The sequence below is a fragment of the Echeneis naucrates genome, chromosome 18, assembly GCF_900963305.1.
Source record: "Echeneis naucrates chromosome 18, fEcheNa1.1, whole genome shotgun sequence".
Lineage (NCBI taxonomy): Eukaryota > Metazoa > Chordata > Actinopteri > Carangiformes > Echeneidae > Echeneis > Echeneis naucrates.
In genome coordinates, this window is record NC_042528.1 from 13407090 (window position 1) to 13432056 (window position 24967).

At 42.4% G+C, this 24967-nt stretch overlaps 1 protein-coding gene across 1 annotated transcript in view; it reads right to left on the minus strand.

Annotated features, from left to right (window-relative positions):
• The window catches only part of adam19a (ADAM metallopeptidase domain 19a), a 173785-nt gene that overhangs the window by 69832 nt on the left and 78986 nt on the right, over positions 1-24967 (minus strand). Inside the window, exon 3 of the mRNA XM_029526173.1 lies at positions 21700-21776. Coding sequence (XP_029382033.1) covers positions 21700-21776 — 77 coding nt within the window. The remainder of the gene's footprint in view (positions 1-21699; positions 21777-24967) is intronic.

The following is a 24967-nucleotide window of genomic DNA, read 5'->3' on the forward strand; positions in this document are numbered from 1 at the left end:
TTCTTGGGGGGTACTAACAGCTTGAACACTTTCTACTGGCACCTGGATTCAGCTTAAAAGGTTTCTTAGTTCAGGACAGAGACACAACCTCCTGCTTCCTTATCTAGCTGCACTGATGCTCTTTATAGCTCCATAGAGATTGAATTTTAAGAAAGGAGCGAGAGGATATATCTCTGATAGTATCCATGGTGATATCCCGGGGATCAGGCCACGTTTTCCGGTTCACTGATAAAAGATCAGTTAAACAGTCACAGCTGACAGAATGAAGAGATCAAAGTCTCCGGGGAGTATCAATTATTTCTGCTGTCAGGTAAAAACTTCATGTTTCCACAATAGAATAAATGAAAAACATAATGGCATGAGACCTGTGACATTCCTCTATTGCTGTGGAGTGAAAACATCAACCCACTGAGAACACATAGAGACTTTAGACGAAAAGAGAGAGCAAAGAGTTGAATGCCGGAGGCAATTTCTTCCATTTTTGTTATCTTATCCAAGCTGCATTTACACGCAGGATTTTATGTATCAACATGGTCACAAATGCATAAGAATGAGAAAAAGAGGCACAAAGAAATAGCTGATGCACTAGTGACGGAATTAGGTTGTCACTAATGACGCTGACATACAACAGTAAATCAAATCAAACAGATGCTACTAGCTCCAGAAATATATACTGTTGTATATCTTCCTTTTTTTCTTTAGCAAACTGTATATATTGAAACCTGCAGTGGAAGGTTTTAAAATCTATTCTAAAAGATACAGATGAATAAGAGCCAGTAAGTGAAGCTAATTTCTCTTCCTTGTCTAACTTCAACGTCCAGCAGTCTGTGGAGTGGCTGCCCAGGAAGAGCAGTTAAAACAGTCCTGTGGTAATCCACTGAAATAAAAGAAACCACATTTGTGTTTTTATGTACAAAATGTCCTGGAACATCCATTCAGTAACTGCTACTGTAAGACACATCGACCTGATGGTGGCACGAGAGTCAGGCGAGTCAGACAGCAGGTTCTTTATGCTAGAGTTACACTGCTATGGCAAAATAAGCGTGAGTCACACACATATTCAAATTTTGTGGAACCACCAGATCTTGCAAACGGAGCATGAATGAGCTTTTGTTCATTTAAAGGCAAGACTGTGCCATGCCCGTGTGATGCTGAAATCAGACGTTTTCTGCTCAGTACTTCCTGTTCTGGAGAATGCTCCTGTTCTACCGAATAAAGTCAGTCATGTCATATTTTTATTCTGATTCTGTCATTAAAGCAACAAGAAGGTCCTGGGTTCGCACTCTACTCCTGGACTCAATCTTTGCCTGAGCTTTACCCACTTGTAACTGTCACTGCCACTGATGAAGAGCATTTTACTGAAAGTTCAGTAAGCAATGCTTAAATTCAGATCATATAGTCAATCTTGGATTACCTTACACAGACAGACATATACACTCTGGGTCACTGTGAGAAGGATGATGTTCACTCATGCATTTCCTGCAGTATATCTAAGTAGTTTCAAAAGAGAAATGACAGGTTGCTATGTACTTCCTCCTCTTCTTCTGACATTTGATTCTCCGGGTTAAGTCAATTGTTTGGTTATGACAGTCGCAGCTCATTCCTTCCACACTGAATAACACAGGCAGGTAAAGAGATGGCTCCTCAGCACAGAGAAATTGAGTTTATTTATTATGCCTATGCCTAAGCAGGTATTCACCGAGAGTAATGTTTACACTGTAAACATGAACGCGTCAGATCTGATGGTAGGTGGCCTGGGAGTCGAAGAAGACAGTGGTCTGTTGTCCCTTGCCAAGAACCTGGACTGCCTTTCACAAGACGTCCGCCATGCTGTGCTCATAGTAACTCCAGAGTGCTTTGCAGTTTTCTTTGTATTCGTCACAAGTAAGTAAAGAGGAAATACAAAGTTGCAAGCCGCCGCCCAGAAACTCCACTGCCTGTGGTTAACCCTTCGATGCAAGCTGCTAACGCTTCATTTCAGGAAAGGATTCGACATGGGCCCACACGTTTGCACAGTGTGAGACAGAGTTCTCTTCCCAGATCAGGTAAAGTATTGCAAGAAAGACAAATATGTCAAAAACCTTCATGTGGTGGCTGATTGCTTGACAGGTAAGTATATCCACAAATGTGAAGGTCAATGCTCAGCCCCTCGCACCGTACCACAAGGGAGGATGCAGGAGTGGATCTGCCACACCTGCGACAGCCACCTCACCAGAGGAGAGATGCCATCCATCGTGGTTGCCAATAACTTGGAGCTAGCACCCATTCCACCAGAGCTAGAAGAGTTAAATGTACTTGAAAGGCAGCTGATCGCAAAAATCTTACCGTTTGCGAAAATTGCCAAAAGGACGACAACGGACAGTACATGGTGCAGTCGAGCGTGAATGCTCTCCTGAGGCCCAGCCCCGAAGCCCAGCTGCTGCAGGTCAAGTTGAAATGGAAGATTAAGTACAAGGGACATCAGCGCTTCTACACTGTGAACATGAAGAATGTGCTAGCAGGACTAACGACTCTGAAAGAGAAGCATTCCAAATGCCGTGATATAACCGTCAATGAAAACGTTACATTTGAAATTCTAGAGGAAGATCAGCCAGTCAATGAAGGACAGGTCAACCCAGACGCTGTACAGCCTGACGAACATAAAGGGGAAATGACAACCACAGACGAACAACAGCCCAATAACGTGGACCAAGAAAAGGAGGATCTTAGACCAGGTCTGGCCTTGGACACTTGCATGCAGCCTCTCGACATAGCACAGGAAGTTCTATCCTACGGAGATGGGATAGTCAGCGTTGCTCCCGCCCAAGGGAACAAACCCTTCAGCTTCTTCACTGTACCAAAACTTGAAGCAATGACTTTTCCTATCCAGTTCCCAACTGGACAAAACACATTGGACAAGGTCAGGGAAATCAAATTGTCCCCAAGTGAATATTTCAACGCAAGGTTCTTCTGTGTGGACACCCGGTTTGCGAAGGACCAAACTTACCTCTTCTTTGCACAATTTGTGATGGAAACACACATGGTGACCAACAGCGTGTCGATCCAAACACGGAAGGGAAAGAAAAAAACCAAAGATGAGAGGAAAATTTCAAACCAGATGCTTCAGGATAAAGAAGGATTGGAAAAGTTCATCCAAAAGAGGGAAGTGACACAGTTCATGCAACCCCTTAGAGGAACTCCAGTGTACTGGGAGAAGACACTTAGAGATCTACACGCTATGGTCAGACAGTTGGGCAGGCCCACCTTTTTTGTTACCTTTTCTGCTGCTGAAGTTATTGAGGTCATAAAAGCACAGCAAGGTGAAGAAGTGGACTTTTCAAAGCTCGACTGGAGGTTCTTCAGAGCAACCCTGTCACTGTAATGAGTATGTTTGAGAAGAGAGTGGATGCGATTCCACAGTCGTGGAATCGTGTCTGGATGGCTGTCCCACTTGGTTTCTTCCTTGATTTTAGTTGGATGTGGCAACTGTTAGGCAGAAAAAGATTCTTGGTAAGTATAGAGCGTAGATGTTTCATCGCAGGATGGAGTGGTGGTAGGTATGTTCATCCTTTCAGCAGATAGGACCGGCCCGATTAGCGGTAGGTATTCTTGTAAGGTAAGCATTTTCATTTCTTCGGCAACATGGCTAATCCTGGAGCATGTTCTCCTTCTTTTGCAACCCTTTTTCCCTGTGTTGTGGTATGGCCTCCATCAGAGCCTGCTCCATTTGTACTGTGTTATCTCTCTGTGTGTGTTTGTACACACTGCATTTTGTGCTAACACAGGGTACGTGTGAAGCGTTAAGTGCTGTAGTGTAGTGCTTAGAGTTAGTGTACGTTGCTACTGCTGGTGCTACTCTCTGCTTACATCTACTTCCGCTGGCTAGCCTTTCTAAAGGAGGGTGAAAAGAGAAGCTGACTATGTTAGTTTCCACCTGCCAGTATATAGCCTCTCCACTACCAAGACTCCTGCAGTGCCTCCTCGCGGCCACACACAGAAACTGCAGGGGATCTCGGAGCAGCAGTGGGCCCCAGAGACGCAGCATACAGGCCCACCGCCGTGTGGACATGCCCTGGTGCTCGTCAACCACTGTCCCAGCTATGGCTAAATAGACAGAGATAAGTGATAATGTTTGATACGAATCAGATTTTATCTTTTTGGATTTATTTCTTTGATTGTGTTAAATTATATTGAATATTGAAGATTGAATGTGTTAATATGTACACAGTCTGTTTGAGTCTTCATTTTTGAAAGACTAAGTTTGTGAAATTCACATGTTTTTTGTGATGAATTGAATATATAAAGGAGTCATATTTTTGCACAGTGATGTTGTATGCTCTGATACCATTTGAATTCCTTTTTAATGTCATTATTTATAATAGTCTTCCATTTTCTTTTTGTCTGAGCAAGATGAAGAAAAGCATTACTTCGGGACGTGTAAAAAATTTTGAATCTGAAGTCACCACTTTTTTTTTTTTTTTTTTTTTTAATTTCATGTTTAATAAAAATTATGTGCATAATGAACTGGTATCAACATGGTGTTTCATATGATGAATGCAGATTGCAGTTAGATGTTGTAGTAGAAAAAGTAATCATTTAAGTTTCCTGGCATGGCCTGTTATGCATTATGTTAATGTGGCATACATCATGTAGGTAAAACTGAATGTTTTGTAAATGCTGTCCACAGACTCACAATACAATAGTCTGTTGTCACTTTCGTCAAATCCAGAGTGGAGCTGCTCGTTAACTTGAGTGAGAAGCATGAAAAAACAACAAAAGAATCTTTCGAGTGGTGTTTTAATCTTTCTGATATCTTTTATTCTTTTCAAACAGCGATTGTTCAAGCGTGATGCTCGTCTCACCTCATTTCTGCTGAAAGTTTTAGTTTCCCATGTGTGTGTATTGCACGGAATGTTGGTGTTAGAGTGGAGGACACTTCAGTTAGAGTGCGTCAGTGAGCTGATGATTATCCAAAAAATTATTGGTAAATCGCCCTCATGGGCACATAGTTTAAGGTACGCACATCATTTTCTCCAAAGTAGTAGAGATTCTTGTGCTCTCTTGAAAAATGTCTTTACTTTAACTGTGGGACAAACCAAATTTGAACTGTGCCCCTCTAAAGGACATGCTCACCCCTCCTCTCTCCTATTACTCCCCATGTATTTTTCTCTGCCTGGAGGGAGAGGAGTTCACATTTTCATGTGTTTTTAACTCACTCCTGTGTCCACATTTTACATCCTAGAAACATCAAAATACACACACAGCTTCAGACACTTGTTGTGGTGCTCAGCGTCTGCTCGCTTTTCTGATAGGAGTTACCGTTTTGTCGCAAATTGCCTCAGAGTGAGAGGCTCGCTGACAGAAATGAACCTGTTTTCTGGGCTTTCTGAGAAGGATGATGCAATCCAAGCTCAGACACACAGCTGCAGTCAATGATGTCATCAGGCTGCTGATCAGCTGTTACTACTGACATTTGTGTTAGACTGCAGGACACACACAGACACACACAGACACACACAGAGACTGATATACAAACACACACACAGCGACTGACATACAGACATACAGACACACACAGACACTGATCCACAGACACACACAGAGACTGATATACCGACATACAGACACACTCACGGATATGCAGACACACACACACACACACACACACACACACACACATACAGATGGATGGGCACACAACAACACAGCCAGACACATACAAAGAGACATAAATACACACAGACAGCCCTAGGCACATACATATATATAGAAACACAAATACAGACATACACAACCGTATCCAGAGAGACAAGCACACAAAAACACAGCCAGATACAAGAGACACAGACACAAAACACACATACAGACATGCACACAAAGTGCATGACTCACACAGAGAGACAGTGGAACGCACACATACAGACACACAAAGACACAGACAAATATACAGACGCACACACACGCACAGAAACACAAACAGACACAAATACACAGAAAGACAGTCATATACAGCTCTATTCATAGGAACAATTACACATACAGAAACACATACACAGACAAACCCACACAGATACACAAACAACTGACACACACACATAAACATATGCAGACACACACAGAAAAAGATACACAAAGACACAGCTGACGAACACTGACTATGGCCATCACTTTGAAGGATTTCTTCTCTGACTCTAACAAATCAATGTACTCATTCCAGACTCCTCTGATATGAGAGCAGCTGATCAACTGTTACTACTGACATTTGTGTTAGCCTGCACAACACACACAGAGACAGATAAAGATGCACAAAGACAAATATACAAACGCACACACAGGGAAAATATGCACACGCACACAGGAATGTACATAATGAGACAAACAGAAACACAGCTGACACACACAGACACACAACAGATAGACAGCATTGTTCAGTTTTTACAGTAGTGTCACAGGGTGTATGTGTCAATTAAATAGTTATGTGTCTAAAGACATACGTCTGTCTGTGTATATTCTCATTCAAACAGATCGTAGTCATATCCATCCAACAGTTGAATGGAAATTAACTGAACTCAGGACTTGGGTTTTGTCAAAGAAGCTTTGCCTCTTATCCAAAGGGCTTCGTCAGTTCCCATGCATTCTGGCACACAGTTATACGTGGTTCAGTATATCTGTACAGCTGCCAAGTCGACGTCCCGGCAGCAGCCCCCCAAGTCACTCTCGAAATTTCTGCCAAGGAATTTTCTAGTTTCAATAAACTGTTTCAAACAAAAAACATAAATAATAAGACATTCAGAAGTTTGAGGCAGGTGACAGGAAATCCATGCACATGCTAGTTATAAGTTATTAGATCAGGGTAAAAACTATAAAATAGATGTGACTTGTTTGTACAAACATGAAGGTCACACTTGGAAAAATAAGAGATGTTTGACTAGTGTGAAAACTGATAAGAAACAGATGAATGAAGAGGTAGGGCGGGAGTGAAGCTGAATCTCAGCCTTATCAATACAGAGTGAATCACCCCAGTCAAAAATGGTCAGTGCTGAGGAAATTCAGCACAAATTTTTGAGAATGCCATACAAAATCATCCAGAATGAAACACTGACTCACTTCAGTCATATTGTTTGTAACCTAATGATCATCACTGCCTAAGATTCCAAAGCTGCAGCAAAAACAACATCAGAACCTAAAGTTATATGGAATCTCCATTAAAATGTTCATTTTAATTCCTGCCATGACAATAAAGCAAAGGATTTTAACCTAATTTATCGAATTACTTTTATTAAGCATTTAACAAATCAAAATTTTAAAAAATTGCTTCATACATTCACATATGTGCTTTTTTTTCATACTGTGAGATGAGTAGATACCTATTTGTGACCATTCATGTTGTCGGTATTTTCAACTGTAAAAATGACCTTGATTGTCTTGTCTCAACTGTCAGTTAGGGAGATTTAGCATCTGGGTACAGTGCAGCCCAAACATCATGATATATTATATTATCACTTATACAATATTAGCAAGATTTTATAATGGTCTATTTCACATTTCAGGCCCATTACAGTTACAGTGACTCTTTTATTCCCATAGACTCACAGTGAGGGACATCACTGACAGTGCAATACAAGACCTTGGTGAGATAAGTGTGATCAGTTTGATAAGGCAAACTGCTGCACACAAAGAGAACCCTGGTCTGGACCAGGAGTTTGTTGGTTAACTGCTTGAGTTTTCTCATGTAGAGAGAGAAAATATAAGTGATGGTGCCACCAAACAGCACTTAAAATGTTTGTGTCAGATTCTAAAATGAAAAATACAAATAATAACATTCAGTATTACTGATTATTGAATATGATCAAAATAGTTTTTAATGCCAGCATCTTCATTTCCTTGTTGTACAAATGTATATCTGTTATTTTTGTGCTGTTAGCAGCATCGTGCTTTAGCATGATCTGTTTCCCTTTTCCCTCTGTCCTGTTTCTTTTCTATCAAACTCCTAGAGCATTTCTCCTCACACTTGCCAGCTAACTAACTTTCCACCGCCTATTGATGAGGGTCAGGGGGATGCTGGAACCAATCCCAGCCAACGGTCCGGGTGAGGGACGCCAGTCTGTCACAGGGCCAGCAAACAATGAGACACAATCAACCCGTCACACACACCCTCTAGACATCCATGTCTTTGCACTGTGGGCGCAAACCCATACTGGCACGGGGAGAACATGCAGACTCCACACATTACTTCATCATTAAATGTGTAATTCTCATTAGATTTATCACTAGATTTTAAGAGCAGATAAGGAAGTACTTAATGTGAAGGGAAGTTTCAAACAGGAACCAGGTCCCCAGTATGCAGAGAAAACAAGATGTTAAGGCACAGAAGAAGTGAGGACTGAGCGCCAGAGGGTTGCCTTTTTCTGCTTGCTCTCCTGCATGTGCATGAACAGAACTTTTAATGTGTTTTGTGGCAAGGCCATAATACTTCACTTCTCACAACAGCAGCAACTGAGTAGAGGTGTGATAATTCTAAATAAGGATGAAGCTTATCACAAAACCTGAGATTAATGCTGAACCTTATGCTGCAAAACAGGTGATCCTGAAGTTATATACTGAAGTTACTTAAGTGTGTTAGCATGGTAACATTTTAAACTGAGCATTTAACACAGCTTTGGCTCTAGCTGCAGCCAAAGTAAGTGTCATTAGTTTTGCAGATATTTGGTTGGAAAGCTAAATTTCTTCCAATTGGTTGTAAGTTCAGGTTTATTTGTTCACCCTTCAGGAGCATGAATACCAAACCATAAATTATTTGTTGCACCAGAGGAAATGTTGAGTGCAGGGCACCATGACGATCTGTGTGCTAATCCATCAGGCTGATGTTGCAGTACTTCAATAGATAGATGAAAACATTTAACTGTTAGTGGATCCAAAGTCATTCAGATCGATCTTCTAGGAAACATGAATTTCCTCAACAATCCATCCGATAGTTTGGACATTTGGAGCAAAGAGAAGGATTGATAGCTAAACTTTTGAGCAGTGCAGCCAGGTTCTCAGACATCACAAACACAGCAGAAACACAAACCTGAGTTACTAATAATGATAATGAGGCGCATCTTTATAGAGCGCATGCTGCTGCTCAAAATAATTGCCTTCTTTTCTTTGTTTTTCATGAGCAGAGTTCAATCCTGATGGCTGTTCAGGCCTGAATCAGTTTAGTTTAAAATCCATGACAATGAAACAAAACTCTTCAAGAAAAAAAGGACAAAAGCCCAGAAAGGTCTGGTCAAGGGAACACGTGTTTGGCTGTCACTCCAGGTTTGAGTGAGTCATTGGCCTTGTAATAATGGATCCATTTCTTCAGTGGAACAAGAACAGATTCTTCTTTAACTAGCTGAGGACATGTCTGAGGGGAACAGAGCCACAGAGGAGAAGGACGACAGGAGGAATGTTTGCATACCTTGTCCAACTATTCCCATTTATATCTGCATTTTCTTCTGCCTCTGTTTTAGAAGTGAGCCTCTACTTTTCACAACACTTTAAGTCATGATGGCCGCTGACAAGATTTTACAGTGTGCTTTGGAGCTGCAGATTAGAGTTGTAGGGAGAGGACAGTTTGTCATCTCCTGCTGCGTCTTTTGTTTGGGCCCTAGGGATTTTAGGGGAAGGGTAAGGTATAGCAGTGTTTTTTCAAATGGGTTTAGAGTAACCCATATTTTCAAAGTATTTTTTTCTTTATAACCCAAAACTAATTTTGAAGCCCAATAGGCCAACACATCAGACAGAATATTGCTAAACCCCTGCAGCGTCTTGGTTAGACTTCTGGCAACGCTGACACAGCTATTAGCCTGAGAGCTATTTTGTCAGGATAATTTGGCTCCATTTTTATGTTTCTAGCAGTAAATTGTAGGGCTGAACCATATATCATTACCATAACCTCAGCAAGATATGAACATGCACAACATAAACATCACGAAAACCAAAAATATGGATTATTTAGTCTAAACACTCAGACAGTCTGAATATTATCAGCCTAAAGGTCGATTTTCATTTCTTTTGTGACTATAAATCAGGTCAAGGTTCTATATTAATACTGTAAAAGAGTTCAGTATGAAGAGAAATGCTCAAAGCCTGTATTCCTGAAAATCAGCTGTCAGGATTTCTGGAACTTTGTGGTGCCACAACAAAGCACTCAGTGCCCTAAGCCCTACTAACATTCAACCAGGTAGGATTTGGTTTCTTGGTGTTTACCAAAAGTCTTCTATATTTTCATTTCATCACACAGAACATAACCAGCCAATCATAGAAGACGCTCAGATGATCTCTTCTGATTGCCTCATCAACTAACCTCTTTATTGATGTCAGCACTCAAAGGCTACTAATGGCTACGGTCCTCTTTTTCTACTCATTACACAAAAGTAGATGGCACACTTCCTTTGTTCTGTAAATCCAGCCTTCATTTTCTGGCCGATTTTGTACCCTGTGGTTGGTGGATTGCATGAAGAAAGTGAGGCTTATTGGAAACAAATTTCAACACCAACAATGCCTAAAGCATTACATTGTGCCATCAACATTTAACTCTAACTCACGTAGAGGAGCTTATGGTGAGGCCAAACTATTATTCCTTGCTCCAGTGAGGACAGATTTTTCTTGTGGTCCTTGTGCTGCAGAGGACACAATGACAAGATTGTCTGCACATTGAAGTATTTTTTCTTGGTTTTCTACAATGAGCAGGTGATGCAGATGAATGCACACTTGTTTTACCAACTCATTCATATAACTACTGAATTATGTGGAGATCAGACTTGTTGTTTTTCTACTGTCATTCTCAATCACCATTACTTTACATTTACATTTAATTATCCTGTATCCTGGTTTTTCACTTGCTACAGAACTCAGTAGGATGGTTTGGACATTTGTGATTGTTGACTGTGTTCACTGCATTCACTCCACATGCGCTGAAGGGAGATCAGTAGCTGAGGTGTATCTGAGGATTTGTGGACTAGGTTTTTGTTTTGACAACAGCCTCAGCGATGCCCTCCCCCTCTTCAGGCAAACCACTTTTCCTCTGGTTTCTGCTTCACCTTTTCACTGTGGAAGCTTGCTTTCCGATCCACTAAGACTGTCCTCAAATGCTTGTTTTAAAATCTGTTTTGTCCCCTCTTTTCATCTGTTAGTTGTGACTATAGCAAAAAAGAAAGAAAAAATAGAAAGTCTCTGCTCTGATTGGTTCACACAGACTTAAAAACATAATCAGGCCATCTCTTCTGCAAAATCACCTCTTAATGATATTAACCACCTGATGTTAATTGCTAGATTAGATCACTCGTTGGTCATGACAGCAGCTCATATCACATTAGTATTAACATATCAGTTATCAGGCTCCTCTTCTATGGAACCAACTTCCAGTATCGGTCCGGGGGGGCGGACTCTTTAGTAACTTTCAAGACCAGGCTTAAAACTTTCCTGTATGACAGAGCTGATAGTTAAAAAGTTAAAGTCCTCTACTCTTTAGCTATGCTGCTGTAGGCCTAGGCTGCTGGGGGAAGGACTGAGCTTCTCTCTCTCTCTCTCTCTCTCTCTCTCTCTCTCTCTCTCTCTCTCTCTCTCTCTCTCTCTCTCTCTCTCTCTCTCTCTCTCTCTCTCTCTCTCTCTCTCTCTCTCTCTCTCTCTCTCTCTCTCTCTCTCCCTGTCACCCTCTCTCCCCCTCTCCCTCCTTGCATGCGCTGATAAAAACCATCCTTCTTAAAAAAAAAAAAAACAACAACAAAAAAAACAGTTTCACCCAGTTCTAAGCATTTATACTACATTTACTAACCATGTTCTGCCAAAGTCTCTGTCTCTCCCAGTTCCTCTCCTCTCTCTCCCTGTCCTCATCCTGCAGGTGGTGACTCATCACCATCCCATGTTCCTGCAACACCTGCTGGTCCCATATAGCATGAATTCTGTATTACAGCTCAACTCCATGAACTTCATGCAACAACATGTTCCTGCCTACACCACCCCCCCCCCCCCCCCCCCCCCCCGCCCCTCCAATGCCTGTCTCTCTCTCTCTCTCTCTCTCTCTCTTGCTCTCTCCCACTCTCAACCCAACCGGTCGAGGCAGATGGCCGCTGCTCGAGGTTTCTGCCTCTTAGAGGAAGTTTTTCCTTGCCACTGTTGCCAAGTGCTTGCTCATCGGGGGATCTGTTGGGTCTCTTTAAATAAATGTATAAAGAGTTTGGTCTAGACCTGCTCTATATGTAAAGTGCCTTGATGTAACTTTGTTATGATTTGGCGCTATACAAATAAATCTGATTTGATTTGATTTGATTTGATATTTTGACCTGGAAGATAAGCGGTTGATCCCAGAGCAGTTTAGGAGAACTGATACAAAGCAGCTCTGTCCATCTTGACACACTGGATGTTATTTAAAGTAAAGCATCTTTATTACAGTCTATAGGAAGACAACTCAGCTTTAAAGCAGTAAAGAAAAAAGAGAGTTGGTAAACGGTAAAAAGGAAAACAAAAACTCTTCATTTCATATATAAAATATATGCATTGTAAGTAGGAACATGTTTCCCTCAGATCACTCTCTGTAATGTCTTACGGCTCTGCTGCAAAAATGTTGTATTTATTGGCAAGCTGCAACAACACCAAAAACCCGAAAGCCTGACAGCTGTTTGTTGAGTCTACAAATTAACTACTGCCACGAGTTGGCAGCAGGACAGTGACAGGAAGGAGGTGGATGGTGGAGGGAGGGGGGAATGACCCATTGCCCTACTGATGGACAGAGACACAAGGAAACATGCAACAGATGCACACATCCTACTGTTGCACACATACTTCCTCACATTAAGTTTTGCCATATGTTGTTAATCATCCCCCCTTCCCTCCCCTCCATCAGTCCTCACACAGACTCCGACCAAAGCTTACTTGCAGAAGTATCTTATAATGGATGACTCCAACACTTGCCATGCCCACCATGGCCTAAATTAAATTAAGGCCAACTATATATTGTGTTTTGCTACAGGAAACTGAAAGAGCTGCAGACATTCTTATCATACGAAACCTGGCTTTGGGGTAATTTAAGATTTGCGCATTTGTGAGATGAGCATATTGTGCTGAGCCTTAGACAAAGGAGGGTGAGAGAAGACATTCATCACAATGAACAGCTGGGAGCAGGGACATCGTGATAAGACAATAGAGGAACCATGGCAACCAGGTTCCAGGTGCTGTTTCATATAGCTACATCTAAACATTGCTCACCTTTCACAATGGACTGTATGGGGAAAATAAATAAATTAGCTGTGATTATAGTTTTCATGGACCTGAGCTGGAGTTAAACTTTGAATATGGCATCTTGAGAAAAATCGATCAAGGAGTTGCAGTTAATGTAATTATGCAACTCTTCCTCCTGAGATGTCTGGAAAAACAGAAGTAGCATCTGAGGCTGCAATTACACACGACCACAAACATGCTAACTCAAACAAGGAAGCACATGAGTGATCCCACACAAAACAGAGCATGTCAGACAAGGAAGTTGTAGGAGAACTGACCTATATAGTTCAGTCCAACAGACCTGTCTGTTGGACTGAACTTTGTTGGAATGGTTTTGCTTACAGGGTCTGCAAACAATCGGCTTTTTGTCATAGTTACAGTAAAAAACACATGCATTCAGGGTTTTTATGGTTATATTTAAAAAACAAAACAATGCAATGTGAAACGGGAGACAAACTACCATCTGTCAATATTTTGTAGTCTCATTTCTACTGATTTAACTTTTCCATTTCAACAAAACAAAATTTGCAATACACATCGATTTCAACTGGACTTTTAACTTTTAGTTCAGTCTAAGACAATAAGTAGCTCTATTTCATTTTGGTCCAAACATGGTGCAAGCTGTTTGGTTCACTGACTTAACAGAATCAAACCAATTTGATACTAAATCAAAAAGCTATAGTTATGGAGGTCCTGGTAGCCAAAACAAGTGAACATGTGGCTTAACAGTGGCACAGGGAAAAATGGCTTAACAGCTAACCTTGACACATTCCTCAGCTATGACAGAAATGGCCTTTCGTGTTTTTCACACCAACTTTAATTGCCCCTCAGGTCAGTTCAGGGCCCGTCACCTGGAAAATGTGCTGTCAACTGGCCATGCCTCTGTCAGAGCATCAAGGGAAAAGTGGAAACACAAGAAGTGATGATCAATCAGGACAACTACATGTCAGGACAAAACACTTTGTGTGTCACTGTGGACACTGACGTTTCACATTTGTCATATTTTATTTGAAATAAACACCAGCCCTATGAGTGCACAGTAAAGGTAGAGTTGGGGCTTGGTGAGATGTCTCAAAGTTCCTCCTGGGCTTTGTGTTGTGTTGTGGGTCACGTGTTGTTGTGCTGTTGATCATGAATTTGCAGCCTGAGGATATGGAGAAGGTTTGTTAAGTGAGCTGCATAAGCCATCATTCATGGTGGACAGGTATGAAGTGAAATGAGAACACAATCCTGCAGGACTGAGTTCTGGTACAGGTCGGTTTCAGACCTTCAGTTTTGGAAGGTCACAGAGTGACTGATGAAGCTGTGTTGTGTCTTTTGGGACACTAACACATTGGAGAACAGGAATATGGTGTCCATCAGGTGTGTGCATGTGTGTGTAGAAAAAGATGTACTGTATAACATTTGTAGGCTGCACAGCTACTTTAGCAGCGCTTTGGCCAAACAGCAAACGCAGCACTTGGGAAACAGGTCTGATAGGTCTAGCCGCACATAACCCAAAACCCTCTGTCCCCTTTCATCAACGCTCTTCTCTATTTCCTGCCTGGAATCTATCTAACCCACTGCAGCATCAGCCCAGCCCCTTCTTCTCATCCTCTCATCACTCCCTTCATCCCTTCATCTTGCCATCTGAAGCAGTTCCAAGTCAGGGTGCTTTTCTTAGGATTTGGGAACTGAAAGAAAAAAGGCTCAGCTGGGTCAGACCTGCCATCCCAAACTAGATTAAAGCAGATTATGAGAACAAAGTTTATTATTGATGTTAGTCACTATTAAAGTGGGGTCACTGTCAGGCTTAGGCTGAGGTCAAACTAACTATAAATCTGTGGAGGAAGTGGGGTGATAAAAACTGTTTTCAGAAGAGATCTTAGAAAGTGCTCCAAACGCTTACTTTGGAAAGTCAGACCCTCCAAGGACATTAGTCCTAATTAACACCTTGTCAGGGCTACTGTCTGGAGTATAGCAGTACAATTAGCCCACCCAGACACATGTGGCGGGTTTATCTCATCATTGCACACAATGGACAGCACGTATTGCCCATTTCCCTCCGTATCATTGCAGAGAAGCAGCGTAATCAAGGTTTTCATTAAAATAAAGCGAGCTTACACTATAAATATGCTATTTCAACATAATGTGGTTGCGTGTCATGCCAGCACCCGAGCTGAGTATGTAAGGCACTGATGTGAGGAAACAAAAGCTGCCTGCACAAAATTGAATCATATTGTTTTGATGCTATTTATATCTAATAACTTATTATCACTCCGCTTTAATGAGGAACACGTTTGAGCTGTCTCCATACACACATAAATGTGTTGCTGTGTAAACAATGTTATCCGCTACTCATCAAATCAAATCAAATCAAATAAATAACCATCTAGTTGAGTTCAGTTTGTGCACAATCACACAATAATCATGTCCTTACAGTATGCATACTCTGCTTTCCTCTGAATGGGAAAGTCAGTGAAACTCTAGATATCTCAGTGATGGATCCAGCAACTGGAACAAAGCCGAAACCTCTGAATCTGCACAGAATTAAATTTCATAACTTATTAAAAAAAATAAACCAAACTGGTGACCAGGGCTAAGCACCACACATCCAACCTTCCACTTCTTGCTAAGTCATGCAGTTCCCCTGTCCAACCAATGACAACACAACAGCAATCACTGAGCCTCAGACTTGTGACTGCCCAGTGAGCATGATCGGTCATAAATGGTCATTCTCAGGAACGTAAGCAGATAATTTCTCATACTTAGCTAACAGACAGTTGTCCTTTTTTAGAAAAGGAAATCCTACAGTTTCTGAGGTTGCTGTGATCGAGCATAAGAATTCAGGAAAACTGAAAATAAGTTCTTGAGATCAACCTTTACACCTGTGAGAATGGTGATGAGCCCTTTTCCAAATGATCGAATGAATTACTTAGCCTTCATCAGCGCAACTATCTATTTAACAACCAGTCTTACCGATGTTATACACTCCGCTCAGGCAATGACAAAGCTCATACTCCACCTTGGAAATAGCAGCTGGGATTACAGCAGTTCAGTAGCAGCTCTGGAGTTTTCAATCATGTCACAAGAACTTCAGCTGACTGAGTTTTGTCATGTCTCAATCTGAACTAAACTTAAGTTTTTTTCTGGTTCTAAAGATGTAGAACTTGAATGTGTTGATTGCTAACATGCTAACTGTTACTTTTGTTTGTCACTACCATACTTAACTAACACTACCACTGGTTAACACACAAAACCTGCTCAGACTGGTTTACACGGACTGTTCTGGTTCATCCCTCATTGCATCAGCAGAGCTCTGATCCTGACATTTTAATGACCTTTACCCTCATGTGGGTTGAGCTGTTAGTCTAAGGACCTGACCAACAACGATGTCAGATGTCCTGAGGCCCTGCACTACAAACTGTAGGAACTCCAACTTCACATAAACACACAAACTGGAGTGACGACACACAAGCGTGAGCCACTGATAAACCATTCTGGCTATTCAGTCAAGTCTATGACCAAAGTGCATACACACATGCACACAAAGACACATATGCTGTCTCTTGACGACAGCGTACTTTGTTGGAATAAAGTGATACTTGAATCATCTAAAGCTGATTAATTCTCTCCTCTTTTCATTAGTGTAGAAGTAATGATGTTGGTCTTGAAACGCTGAGCTGCTTCCTGGACTTGTTCCAGTACAGTCCCAGTGGAAGAGGCCCAGTAGATAAAATAAATTCAGTTTCCAGTAACATTCCCAGTAACTTCTCCTTTAACAGAGAAACTGCTTCTCCCAAATGTGTCCCTCGTTCTCTGACCTACATTCTGGTCCAGACCAAACTTTTGCTTCACTGGGATTGGCCTAAAATAAACTCAGAGTCTTCCTGCTCGTTGTCCTGCAGGAGTCACTGTGTCAGGTTATGTTTCCAGTGCAGCTCATTCATTACTGCCCATCTGTTTCATGGATACCACCATTGTCTCGGAACATCAATCTGTTTCCCACATTCTTTAAGGCCTAATCCTCCACCTTGTGGATTCTGCCTCTGACTGAGGGACTGAGGCATGCCTCAACACTTTTCACACTCGTTCATCACACATCTGCCATGTGGAGGAAGCACTGATATAACCACTGCCTTAAGATTATTCCAGGTCTAAAGAAGAAAAATCAATTTGGAGGAGAAGGTGGAGCTGAGGAGGAGTGAGGGCTGGATCTGACCTGCTCTGTACTCTGTAGGTTCATGTTACTCCACTTCCATCAGCAACATCTAAATGAAGCATTTACATAAAGTCTGGTAGAGATTATTCATGATGGACAACTGTATGTTCAGCTGAAAGTGATCTTACAAATCAAATAACTTCATAAATGATGACAATTTGCTAGTTTCCTCTGTTTCACATATTTATAACCTGCTCATCTTTGTAGTCTGTGACTTGGACAAACATCACCCCTCCCCTTTTTATAGACTCTGTGATTCAACAATTTATTTAAGATTAACTGGCAGATATTGATCATCAAAATAATTATCTTTATCTCTGTAAGATTAGACTTCATTGCCATTCAGCCTTAAGATCACAGATTTGCTGGTGAGGCTGCAAGTTCATGTCACTAAACATGAAACTGTTGGCATGTGAGAACGAAATGCAGATTAAAGTGTATGTTTCTTACACACAATAGCCAAACCCTAATACAGCCCCTGCTTTCTGGTCTATTTTCCTCTAAATAGAACCATAATAAAAAAAATGGCATGTTGTAAAGGAGAGACTGAGACCATGAACCTTTTAGGAAAACGTTCACTGAATTCATAAATCAAGAGAGAAATAGGACCTTTTTGACATAGACTTCAATACAATCTAGATGTAAGCACAGGTAAGTGTAACCTGCAAGGCATTGCTGCCTGTCACACCTCCCGGGCCAGTGGGCCCGCTGCAGGGTCATCACCCGGGAGCCACCCCTCACCAATGTTTCGCCGCATGAGCCGCTGGATGGAGGTTCCAGTGAAGCCTCGGCACCTGATTGCTGCTGGGAAAATGGTTGTCTTACATCCTGCTTGAGAACATGAGAACAGCTGCCAGGTCGGTGTATTTCTCCTTCTTTCCCTCAAAGGTAGTATCCATCCCCTCATCCCAAGGGACTGTCAGCTCTGCCATGATGACTGTCCTCATGGAGACAGACCAGAGGACTATGTCTGGCCGGAGGGTGGTAGATGTGATGTCTTGAGCGAACTTTAGCTGGTGGTCAAGGTCAGCTATCATGTTCCATTCACCTCCCGGGGAAAGGAGGGACCGCTGCTTTGAGCTGCCGCTCTGGCTTTCGTCCCCTTGCTGGATGAACTGAATCCGCTGCTGTGATGTTAATGGGCTGGCGTTGTTAGCTTCCAGTCCGCGTGCCTCCAGGATTTCAGCTAACTTGCATAGCACTCTATCATGGCGCCATCTATACCAGCCCTGCATCAGCGCCGCCTTGCACCCAGAGACGATATACTGCAGACTTGGCTTGCTGGAGATGCAGAGCATGTCTCCTCTGTGCCGTACCACAGGTGCAGGTTCCGGTGACTGGGAAGAGTGTCGTACGTGGCCCTGACCATGAAGCTCAGCCTTGCAGCTGTAGTGACTGCTCTGCTCCATGCTGGAGGGATGGACTGGGTTCTCCAGGCGGTGACACCATAGATCATAATATTTTAATACAGAGACTGGAACATGAAATTGGAATTAAAGGAACTGCACTAAGGTGGTTCAAATCCTACTTATCAGATAGACATCAGTTTGTTCATGTTAACAACAGCTCCTCCTCATGTACTGTAGTCAGTCATGGAGTCCCGCAGGGTTCGGTACTTGGACCAATCCTCTTTACGCTTTATCTGCTTCCTCTAGGCAACATTATCAGGAAACACAGCATCAACTTCCACTGCTATGCAGACGACACTCTTTATTTATCAATGAAGCCAAATTAAGTCACTCAGATAGTCAGACTGCAGGCATGTCTTGGAGACATAAAAGTCTGGATGACTCAAAATTTTTTACTTCTCAACTCTGACAAAACTGAAGTTATTGTACTCGGTCCTAAGCACCTCAGAAAAATACTATCTAATCATCTCATCAGTTTGGGCTTCATCACTTTGGCTTCCAGCTCCACTGTAAGAAACCTTGGAGTAATTTTTGACCAGGACATTTGTCATTCCTTTGTCCCTCACATAAAACAAGTTAGTCGGGCAGCTTTCTTCCACCTGAGAAACCTGCATTTGTAACTTCTAGGCTGGACTACTGTAACTCATTACTATCTGGATGTCCAAACAAATCTCTAAAAGGCCTTCAGTTGATTCAGAATGCTGCTGCACGAATATTAACAGGAACTAGGAAAATAGATCACATCTCTCCTGTGTTAGCTGCTCTTCATTGGCTGCCAGTAAAATATAGAGTAGAATTCAAAATCCTTCTTTTAACATATAAAGCTCTCAATGACCAAGCTCCATCATATCTCAGAGAGCTCATAGTTCCTTACTGTCCTAGTAGGCCACTCTGCTCTGTAGATGGAGGTTTACTTGTTGTTCCTAGAGTCTCCAAGAGTAAATCTGGAGGCAGATCGTTCAGTTATCAGGCTCCTCTTCTATGGAACCAACTTCCAGTATCGGTCCAGAGGGCGGAATCTTTAGTAATTTTCAAGACCAGGCTTAAAACTTTCCTGTATGACAGAGCTGATAGTTAAAAACTCTCTTAGCTATGCTGCTGTAGGCCTAGACTGCTGGGGGAAGGACTGAGCTTCTCTCTCTCTCTCTCCCCCTCCCTCCCCCCTGCAGGTGCTGACAATAACCACACTTCTCCTAAATCCCTGTTTCTCCCAGTTCTTGTGTACTGCATTGACTAACCATGCTTTGCCAAAGTCTCTGTCTCTCCCAGTTCCTCTCCTCTCTCTCCCTGTCCTCATCCTGCAGGTGGTGACTCATCACCATCCCATGTTCCTGAAACACCTGCTGCTGTCATATCTTCATGAATTCTGTACTACAGCATCATCTCCATGAACTTCATGCAGCAACATGTTCCTGCCTACACCTGTTTGAATATCCCCTCTCCTGCTCTCATTCTCACCCTACGCTACACCCCCCGCCCTCCCCTGTGCCTCTCTTTCTCCCTCTCTCTCTCTGTCTGTCTCTCCCACTCTCAACCCAACCAGTCAAGGCAAATGGCCGTTTCCTTGCCACTGTCTCCAAGTACTTGCTCATCGGGGGATGTGTTGGGTCTCTTTAAATAATTTTATAAAGAGTTTGTTCTAGACCTGCTCTATATGTAGTGTAAGTGCCTTGATGTAACTTTGTTATGATTTGGCGCTATACAAATAAATCTGATTTGATTTGATTTGATTTGGTTTAGATGTTCAGCTTAGACGGTGCTGCCTTTTAAGGTGCCACAGAAGATTGCGTGTAGGGTCCCATTGAAGCTACTCCATTTGTCTTTGTCTTAATCTTGGGTTTCCTGATTGGCTTCTTTGCCTCTCCAATGAAGGGTTCCCTGGTTAATGCTCTGGTGTGTCTCCTGTGGGATAGGTTGCAGCTGTTGCAAATCCTGTTGGGAAGGGTGAACTTGAGCACTCTCGCCGAATGCAATGGTGGCATCAGTAGCACTGTGGTGGTCAAGCTGGCTCTGACTCCTTCTTGTCGGACCTGCTTGCGCAGTGCAAGTTTGCATCTCGCTGTGGCCGCCAAATTTCTTCCTCCCCTGGTGGAGCCGCAGGCCCTGGTAGGTAGTAACCTTGGACCAACTGCAGCTGTATCCTCTCAGAATCCATTGTTCCTTAGTCATTTCCATTCCAGTCGTTGCCGTGTCATCCGTCCTAATTGATCCATCTTCCATCCTGCCTCTCAGTCGACCACTGGGCTGTCTTAACCTTAGAGTACTCATTGTTAGTTTGGGGAGTCCCCATAGTAGAAGCTATGAGGATGTGTGGAAAGGGTAACTAGCTCTCTCCAACCTCGGTACCGCTACCATCAGCCAGTGTTTCCTTGCAGCCCTCCCGTCTTTCCTGGATGTCAACTGCTCTGTTCTCAGTGGTCACTGGATCTAGCCAGATTGTCTAGATGTAAGCACAGGTAGGTGTAACCTGACTTCTTATTACAATCAGTGGAGTAAACCCCTGATGGCCATCAGATAGAAAACCTTTCGGTGTCGAAAGAAACTTGCAGAAAGACTTTTCACCAGAAAATATGACCTGGTCAGACAAATGGCTTCTTTCGTAGATTTAATAATCTTTAATAACATCCACCTTGTGAGTCAATGCACACAGATGAAACTCTCCTTGGTGTCATCAAAGAACAAACTGACCTTCACCAGTTGTGAACTTTGTTTGACAGAGCTGCCTCTCATTTTGATCAACCTCAACTTTAGAAAGCGGCGTAACCTGAGTAACTGAGGAGCATGTCATATATTAGTGCAACAGGCTTCATACATCATTGGTGGAATCCAGAGGAGGCAGCCAACATGGCAGGAGAGAATACTCACTGATTATGTTCAACTTGAAGCACCAGGTGGAGGTCACTGGATGAGAGCACGATCTCCCCTCTTACTGGGTGCTCGACCTGTGGAATGAAGAGCAGACATTGGATCAGGTCATCACAATACAAGCAGTTTGATCAAATGGCTTTGACGTGATCCTTCTGCAGGCACAAACTCTATAGCTGTATGAAGGCTGCAATTTCTGACCTTATCTCCAGAGGAACTGTGATGCATGTTTGGACTTTATTTAAATCAGTTTGAAACACACATTTTATTATGTATTAGGGTGTGGCTACTGTGTGTTTAAAAAAAAAAAGTCGTTCTGCAAGTTCCTTTTGACACATGGTCATCAGGGGTTGACTCCACCGATTGAGAAGAAGTCAGATAGTATTGAAGTCTATGTTAAAATGGTCCTAATTCTCTCTTGATTTATGAGTTCAGTGAACCCAGAAAGCAGGGGCTGTATTAGGGTTTGGCTATTGTGTGTTTTAAAAAAAAAGAAGAAACATACACTTTAATCTGCATTTCGTCCTCACGTGCCAACAGTTTCATGTTTAGTGACATGAACTTGCAGCCTCACCAGCAAATCTGTGATCTTAAGGCTGAATGACAATGAAGTCTAATCTTACAGAGATAAAGATAATTATTTTGATGATCAATATCTGCCAGTTAATCTTAAATAAATTGTTGAATCACAGAGTCTATAAAAAGGGGAGGGCTGATGTTTGTCCAAGTCACAGACTACAAAGATGGGCAGGTTATAAATATGTGAAACAGAAGAAACTAGCAAATTGTCATCATTTATGAAGTTATTTGATTTGTAAGATCACTTTCAGCTGAACATACAGTTGTCCATCATGAATAATCTCTATCATTTAGATATTGCTAATGGAAGTGGAGTAAAAATCAAGGATTCATCCACTTGGAACATGAACATGGAGCATCTATTGCAAATATTTTATCGAACAGTTTAATAGATATTTCATTCTGAACAGCATGGTGAACCAGTCCACTGATTCTGTGGCTAAACCATACGAGTGATCAATGGGATCTGGACCAAAATCCAAGCAAGCCACATCCACAGTTGAATTTACATATATAACTGAAGAGAATGTGTAGGAATAACTAGGAAGTCATGATTATTAATATGTGCCAAAATGATTGATTACTAACAAGATGAACAGCTCACTGATTCAGTGATTGGGTAACTATGCAGAAATGAGCAAACTTTGATATTATCACATTTCGACATGTTCACAGGAAACAACATCATGAGAATTTTTCTGTGGTCAAATAGATAAATATATTTTAATAATGAAATACTGTTGAATTCTGTTATTTTTTTTACCTTTTTTTTGGGAGGCGGGGGGGCAAGATGGCGTTGTAGTGTGAACACTTGTCTGGTTAAGCTCTGGTGGGATCTATTGAATCATCCGTCTGAAATACATGTTCACCTGGTGAAACATCGTATTCATGCATAGCTCTATAATGAGCCTAGATGACTATTTTTTGAAAATGCCTCACTCCAAGCCTAGTTTAAAGAAAAAGCCCGGTCCAGAGAAGCATGCTAGCAACACGTTGTGGAGTCTAATGCGACTCAGCCTGAAGAAGCTAGTGAAGTAGAGTGTGCCACTGAAGTTAGGGAAACCGGGAGCAACATTAACCCGAGTATTCTCTTGGCTTTGAGCAAGATAACTGACAATATCACCAAAGTCATTTGATGCTAAAGTTGACACTGTGTTGGCTGCCATACATGAGCAAACATCTTTGATACAGGATCGGACACAGGTCGGAGATGCCAAGACACAGATCTCAGGCGTGGAGGACACGACAGACACGCTGCAAGCTAAGGTGACAAAACTTGAGAAACAAACTATGGATATGGCAGATCATATTGATGAGAATCGCAGCCACAGGTGTAAACTTTGTCTGTTCAGGATGCCTGAGGGCACGGAGGGAAAGGATCCAGTGACTTTCATTGAGACATGGCTCCCCTCCTATCTCAACCTCACAACCAAAACGGGGAAGATCAAGTTGGACCGTGCACACCGCTCCCTAGCAGCAAGGTCGGGCGCTACCCAACGCGCCAGGCCCATCATCATGAACTCCACAACTTTGCTGATAAACAACAAGTGATGGCAGCGGCCCGGCACCTTGCTACAGAGCCGAACCAGGCAGCAGACCATATCAGGGTCTCCTTCTTTAACGATTACTTAGCGGCGGTGGCCAAGAAACGTAAGGCCTTTGATGAGGTGGAAAGTTGTCTAAGGAGGAAAAATGTAGAATATGCCCTTCTATGTCCCGCTATGTTGAGGCTGACTGTCATTGGCATGGAGAAGAGATTAAATACACTGGAGGCAGCTGCAACATTCGTGGACTCGCTGCCCTGAATTTGTGGACTACACACCACCGGATTATCCTTTTTTAATACTGCGCCTGGACCGCACTTCATGAGGCAGTGTGAGTATTTGCCAGGTTCAGGCATATGTGACTGAGTCTCTTCTACCGCTTATAATCAACCAGGTGAACTGTTCTACCTCACCATGTACTTAACGGTGTTAATCTCTATGAGTAGGCGCGGGTTTAGTGCTTGTTGCACCCGTTGGCTCCCAGCCACAGGCAGGAGAAGGATGGTTTATTCCTACATGTTCAGTAGGGTGATTGCCCAATCGTTAGTTCTGTGTGTTATGATATGTTACACTATACATAGCTCTTTCTTTTTCTTTGTTTGTTTCCTTTTATTATTATTATTATTATTTTACTTGAGTGTGGTGGATCTATTGGCTCAATATGTTCTGTCTGATATATGAATAATGCTATTAATGAATAGGCTGCGAGTGTGCACCTGGAATGTACGGGGTATCCACAACCCTATTAAGCAGAGAAAAATTACTACATGTCTAAAGAAGGATGATGTAGAAAAAAATACCTTTTATAGTATCTGATTGTGTTACGGATATGAGCCCAGGTGAGTTGGCCTTTGTCGGTGTGTTGGGTTTGTTTGAGTATAGGGCTGTTCAAGTGAGTTTAGTTGCTGAATCTGCTAGTGTAGCTTGTCCTCCACCTCCTGCACCCTCTATACTTTCATGCCCCCTACTGAAACCAGGGCCTGTATCCCCACCCTGCTTTCACTGGTGCAGTTGGTGAGAGGTCAGAGTAGTTGACAGCTGTGATGTTTGAGATAGTTGTCTTTGTGTGAGGAGTGGTGATGGCTGACATTAGGGGGTGACTCTGGGACTCCAGTGTTCACGGTCTAGCCTCCTGAAGGTGTTGT